The 6,961-nt window shown below is 37.8% G+C and overlaps 1 protein-coding gene across 2 annotated transcripts in view; it reads left to right on the forward strand.

Annotated features, from left to right (window-relative positions):
* Window positions 1-5,368, forward strand: part of FAT1 (FAT atypical cadherin 1) — a 104,531-nt gene extending 99,163 nt beyond the window's left edge. The window contains exons 27-29 of one of the 2 annotated variants that reach the window (XM_059817978.1): window positions 131-190; window positions 2,931-2,966; window positions 3,907-5,368. In XM_059817978.1, the coding sequence (XP_059673961.1) occupies window positions 131-190; window positions 2,931-2,966; window positions 3,907-4,532 (722 nt within the window). In that variant the 3' untranslated portion in view covers window positions 4,533-5,368. The remainder of the gene's footprint in view (window positions 1-130; window positions 191-2,930; window positions 2,967-3,906) is intronic. The other variant, XM_059817976.1, reaches the window with a different exon arrangement.
* Window positions 5,369-6,961: the final 1,593 nt, after the last annotated feature.

Genomic DNA, 6,961 nt, shown 5'->3' on the forward strand with positions numbered 1-6,961 from the left:
ACAATAATCTCGCTATATACAATAGTAATGAACTGCAATTTTACAGTGTTTTTTTGTATACCTGTATGCTGTTTAACGTGATACTAACTATAGGTTTGTTTTAATTTACTCCTTTTATACCCTTTACAAGCTTCCGTAGTGACTGTAATACACCTTGTCAATGCTGTTGTTGACTCGGTGGAAAAAGAAGGTATATACATGTTTTAATATTTATTTACTGGTTTGGCAGAATAATGCACGTTTGTCTTCTAGTAATGTAGTCCCAGCGGTTATAAAATATTATTTACTTGGACTTTCTGTTAAGTTTTAGCAAAGAATATGTTTATATTGTATATCTGTTCATATTTTCGTGTGTATGCTGTAGCTACCCTGTGGGCAGGTTTCAAAGTGTGATTTCTTGGGGGAAAAAAGTATTGGCATAAAAAGATCTTGGTGCTGACTCTCTTCTGAAAATATTCACACTAAAGCTCCCAGCAGAATTGTGACAGCATCAAAGGCAATTACATACACTACAGTAGATGAAAAAGCAGCAGCCCCTGCTTCCTTTTCCTTCTCCCACCCACATCTGTTGGCACCTTGTCCAGCTGAGCGGAATGGGAGTAGTCTGATACCAGTACTCACTTCCTGGTCTTCAGATCAATCTGTGTCTTTAGCAGAAAAAGAACTGATTTCTAGTATGCAGTTGAGGTGTATACGCATAAACATCCTTATCAGTTCAAGTAGTTAGTTACGACCCAGGCTTACATCAGTATCTAAAAGGTATGTTTGGGTGTGTAGTATGTATTTGGAAGTTAGAAAGAGGTGAAGTAGAGATTTTCAATGGAATTTTATTTCTTTTCTGCTAACATTTAGGAACTGACCACTCTGGAAAACACAAACTCTTTACAAAATAATAGTAGTAATAAAGGTGCCACAGTGAGTCTATACAAATGCTAACTATGGTTTTAATTGATGTAAAAATCCTTAAAGTTCCAGTAATGTGCAAGTAATTCAATCTATGACCATGAGCCTGCAGAGGTTACTTCTGAAGTAACATCCACAGTGTATGTTTCCTATTTCTTAATACAGACTAGATAATCTTTAAGGTCCCTTCCAACCCAAACCATTCTATGATTCTATGACTAGGAAACCCTACTTTTTTATTAAGTCCTACTTAAAACAAAGCCATTTTAAGAACATAAAATTAATTATAGTAGCTAAAGATTCTCTTTGGTTTGTTATTAGACACACAAAAAAAGTAGACAAATGCAGACTTCTAATTACATGAGAGTATTTCATTAACGTGTACCTATAGACAACAGTCCTCAGTGCTAAAAAATTGTAATGCACAGTACTTGAGAAAGGGAGAATTATAAGACTAGAAGAGGCAAAATCTATCAGGAGAAATACTTAATAACTTATTCAGATTTTCTCTGAGATTTTAAATGGTAGAAACTAAGAATGATGGATGTAGTTCTCAAGTCAAAGTTGAAAGTATTGCTTGGTGGTTTAGTATCACTGTAAGATAAATACAAATAGTTTATGCATTGCAGAATGTTTGTAGAGAGACTAAAGATGCCCTGCTCAGCTACTTCTTAACACTTGGAAGTTTCTACTCTTAATAAGCATTCCTTCTTTCAAAGCATCTTAGGTTAAAGCTGCGTTCTGCTTTTGAGCACCCTCAGGAGAGTGCTAGTTCAAGCAGCAGAGATCCTTGCTCAAGCCTTCAGCCAGGTCAAGCTCTGGGACAGATGGTCTTTTCCTTTAGTCTCCCCAAGCAGTTCTGTCCAAGAGGTATCCTGGAAGCATGAACTGTAGCTAGACAGTTGTAGGCCGGCGTTCTCTGCACTACTCCTCACGGAAGGTTGTAGCTCTGTGCCAATCGTCAGTGCTGACTGCAAGAGGAAATATAGCTCCAGTCTAGCAGACCTAGAAGTATGGGTGTATCAGGTTCTAGTTTGTGTTTCTGTATTTGATGTTAGAGGGTCTTTGCTTCAGAAGCAGAGGATAGGACTGAGATCTCCCCGTTCCTTGGTAAAAGTGCTCTAAATCATAAGGCCTATTGGCTTTAGTATTGCACACAGTTTCCCTAGAAGAATGCCATCTTCTAAGTAGACTAATGGTCAGAACCTTGTCCTGGACATGAGGCCAGAGATGGTTTAGGAGTCTCAGATCACAGATAGTAACAGACTGGTATCTCCTTTAGTGTGGACAGCATTTTCCTTGTCTGGGCGAGGCAAGCTTAAAAAAAAAAAAAAGAGGACACCCCCCACCCCACCCCGGCAAGAGGTCAACCTCTGTCCCTCCAGTCTTCCCAGAATAGATAAAAGTATCAATTTTTAGGAGAAGATTCTGGTATTAGGATAGGCATCGCCCATCCTTACAGACCCAAATGTAGGGAATATAGATTCCTGAAGAGAGAAAGTTTTAAAATTTGTCAGATAGCACAGGGCTGAGCATGAGTTGTTGGGATTGCTGTGCAAAGGGAGGCAGGTGTCCCAGTGCACAGTATATGGAAGCTAGATAACAAAGGGAGAGTTCCCATCTTTGCATGAGATACTTAAAAGTCTAATAGATGCAGCGCTGTATCAAAAATGAAGGGGATACAAGGAAAGAAAAAAATGACACCAAGTCTTGTTACCCTTTTTAGCAGAAGTCCTAAATCTACTGATAGACTTCTACAGACTGCAGATTTGGCCACTACACAGTCATGGTCCCAGGTGGGCTACATTAACTCAGTAGCTATTCTACAGTTCAAGTGTAACAAAGAAGGAGCCCAGGGGGAAAAAAAAAAAAAATGCCAATTTTAGTACTGCTAAGTAAACTGGCATATTTTGACTACTAATAATGGACAAAAGCAGCATGAACATCACAGTTGGTCTTCACATTGGTTCTACTGATTCCTAACTACAGATGTTTTCTCCTTTTTCTTCTCATTGTGCCACCTAAAGAATCTTTTGCTGTTCCTGACCTCAGCAATTCAAGAGGTGACTTCTGCATGCAGTTCATTGATGTTCACCAAAATATTTCTGTTCATACTTGGTTTTAACACAGACTTACTGTCAGTTGCTTGCTGTGCATTTGTCTGCAGTGATTACTCTTTACTAGATTTGCACCTTATTACAATTCTGTATTATTTCCCTTTTTGGTGGTTAGATGAGAAAAACAATTATTTTTTAATGAGATTAGGCTTACATCTAGTTTGCAGCAGACCATTATAAACGTATTCAAGGGGAGTTTGCAAGAGAGGATCAAGTTTGGTCATTTATGCATGATTAAGCTTGATTTTCCTGTTTTGTTCTTGTATTTGAATGTGGAATGTTTTTACTAATAGTCAAAGATTTTTATCAGAGGTCTGGCAGTTACTGTAGAGCTATAACAGCATTTTGCGAAATTAACATTACAATTCAATTAAGGGGTAAAGTTGCTTTAAATGATCTGGATACTTTACCGATCAGAAATTACTTCTTTTATGTAAGAAAAGCATGGTTTATATATGCTAAATATATTCATAAGAAAAACAGGCAGCTGTAATGACCCTAACTGTAATTACTCAACAACACTTGATTAAGAATGTAGCTGCACCAGGGAGGCTGTTGGTTCTTTGCTATTCAGTGAACAATTCTATACCATTATGTATTGTGACAGCACATTCCATAGGTGACCTACAGCTCTTCCCATGTTAGGTGAGATGTCTGAGAAAATGTAAAAGTTGAAGTGTGAATGACGCAATATCTAATGCATGGCCTAATGTAAAGTTGTGTTGTGTTCAATGTCTTTTGTGGAATCGGGGCAAACTGCTCTCTCATTAACTAGTGTCCTAATCACAGTGATTGCATTGTCTTAATACATGTGTTGACTTCTCAGTTCAGATTGACTTGAAGACAAGATACTAATACTACTCTTTTTTAAAAATTAACTTTTCAGGTTATCACTGGGATACATCAGACTGGATGCCAAGCGTTCAGTTGCCAGGTATCCAAGAATATCCAAATTATGAAGTGGTTGAGGAGTCAGCTCCCCTCTACACGGATCCAAATGCCATCGATACAGACTATTACCCTGGCGGTTATGACATAGAAAGTGATTTTCCACCTCCACCTGATGACTTCCCTGCACCTGATGAGCTTCCACCTTTACCACCAGAATACAGCGACCAGTTTGAGTCAATACAGCCACCCAGAGACATGCCAGCCGTAGGTAGCTTGGGTTCTTCTACAAGAAGCAGGCAGAGATTTAACCTTAATCAGTACCTTCCCCATCACTATCCTGCAGACATGACAGAACCTCAGACCGCAACCAGTGGTGTCAACGGCAGTTACAGAGAACCTTATGCTCCTTACACATTAGGGTACAACAGAGACTTTGAAGGACCCACTGTAGACAACATGTCCATGTCTGTGTATGCTTCCACAGCTTCATGCTCTGATGTGTCAGCATGCTGTGAAATGGAGTCTGAAGTCATGATGAGCGACTATGAGAGTGGAGATGATGGTCATTTTGAAGATGTGAAAATTCCTCCACTTGATTCCCAGCAACATACAGAAGTCTGACACGCTCAACAAAAGTGCCTGGACTCTTAACAAACTTTGTCAATTCTAGAAAAACTTTCAAGAGCTTTTTTATTTTTTTCTTTCTCCCAGCAGTGAATGCTTTTGTTTCAGTGAGCTAAACTGGCATGGCAGCATTGAATCATGCAGTTCATTTCAGTAAATCAGCCTATTGCCATTTCCTGACCTACTGTAACTGGACAGTTCCAAGATTTCCATTGGCTGTGCCATTTCTGAACATCCTTTTTGTACTTGCATTGTCTTATGTTAAAAAAACCACCACTTCTCCATATTAGCATGATGCATATATTTATATAGTTCTAATGCAATTAATTTTCTCCTACTTTTTGTAAATTTTATGTACAGTTTTGATTTTAATAGTTTTAACTAGATTTTGTAGATATTTTGTGAATTTGTTTTCCACTGAAACTAGTGGTGTTAGTGTGCCATTAAAAACTAGCACCCTGACTTATTATAATCAGGGCATCACTGTATGTATTCCCCTGAAAACTAAGGTTTGACATTTCATTATAAAAAATTCAACTTATTCACACAATTCCAATTGTACATAGGTTAGATCTGATATTTTTCTGGGTCAGCTACATGGAAATGTCTTAAATGGGTTGCTGTATTTTAGAACTGTAACCATTTTTTCCCTTCTTGGAAAGTGTGCTGGGGACCCCTCTACATACCAGTTTAGAACCAAAACCACCATGACACAGTTTTTATAGTGTCTGTATATTTGTGATCCAATGGTCTTGTAAAGGTTTTTACTGAAAATTACCATTAGCCAGTCTTTCTTACTGACAATAAATTATTAATAAAATACTTTAGCTTCACTCTGTGTATCTCTATTATATAATATACAATTGACAAAGCATTCAGTGCAGCATTTTTAAGTCTGTAAATGTTTTGTACTGTGTTAAGAAGTTAGTTGCTTGCTCCAAGCAACACATTTTCCTCTCCTCAGAAATCAAGCTGCAGCTATGTTAGAGATGCTCACTAGATGGCAGTGTGTGTCTACTTAATGGTGTTTTAAAAAGTAATCGGGCCAGTATGAATAAAGATTGATGGGTATCAAACTTCAGTAGCTTTCTCGGTAGTTTGCATTTTTCTTTAAGCATATAATATCAGCTATGTAAATTACTGAGTATTTTTTCTGAAGTCCCAAAAATATATACAGAAAAAAACCAAGCTCTTTAAAGCAGTTTCTTCCTTTCTTAAACACCTGAACAGTTTTTTTCATGAATAGTTGTCCCTTGATTGTGCACTTGCATGCTGAAATTTCTGTGCCAGTTTGTGATAAATACATTGGGGGTTTTATGCAATTATATTTCAATTGCAGTTTCTTGCATTAAGTTCACACTAGAAGTTTACCTTGAAAAAGTCAGGACAGGATACAGTTTGCCTGTATATTATCCAGCTGCTTTTCTGACTAGGAAAGAACAAAGCCTCTAACAAAACTCTCTAACATAAGTTTGCCCTCCTGGTAAGCTAAAGGAATAAGATAACTGTCTTCTGTCTCTTGCATGAGGGATGCGTTTTAAGTTCAGAACAGATTTCCTAGCACTTTGGTGAATTTTTAATATAGCCTGGAATCCTTTCAGCTCCACCTCCATTTTTTTCCTACTGGCTCATAAAATTCTGTAGCCTGGAAATATACAATATTAAATTCTCTCAGGCAGGAGAGCTAAGCCTAGACCTTCCACCATCTGGGGGAACAGGGTACTAGATTTTTATTTGGAGTGCTACTTGCACATAAAACAGAACAACTCCCAGCCTGGCAGCTGTATAATGGAAATTAATATATTACAGGACAGAGCCAAGAGCCAGGCACAGACATCCCTCAGTGTTAACTTATCCCGCATATGACATCTGTAAAAAGGCTAAAATCAAGGTGTTTAAAACCATACTCTGTCTGTAAGCTGCAATATTCACCCTGATAATGAAGAGCTTTTTGTACATTGGGCCAAGTGTAGCATTTTCTGATATAATTAATAGCTTTAAAAGAATCTTTCTTACAGAACTGTGAGTGAAGGGTATCATGGCTCTATAGTAGTACATCACTGCTTAAGGTCCATCTTGAGCTATGAAGGTTAAGCTTAGTGGCAGTTTGCTCAAGATTTCTTACTATCTGCTTCTCAGTAGGAATGAGCCTCAGAAGTCAGTGAGAGGAAGACACTGCACAGACTTGCATCATTTCTCGGTTGATAAGGACTACCAATAAAGATGAAAGCCTACCTTACAAATATATTTTCTTAAGTTACTCATTTACAGCACAAACGTCTGGAAACAGATTTTTAAAATTGAGAAGTGTAAGGACAGGAATATCAACACTTAAGTATACTTTAATTCATAGTCCTGTGAACTGAAGGCTAATGTAGAACATGCTGAAAAGGAATAATGTTTCATTACAAAGAGACTCCAAGTCA

The sequence above is a fragment of the Gavia stellata genome, chromosome 5, assembly GCF_030936135.1.
Source record: "Gavia stellata isolate bGavSte3 chromosome 5, bGavSte3.hap2, whole genome shotgun sequence".
Lineage (NCBI taxonomy): Eukaryota > Metazoa > Chordata > Aves > Gaviiformes > Gaviidae > Gavia > Gavia stellata.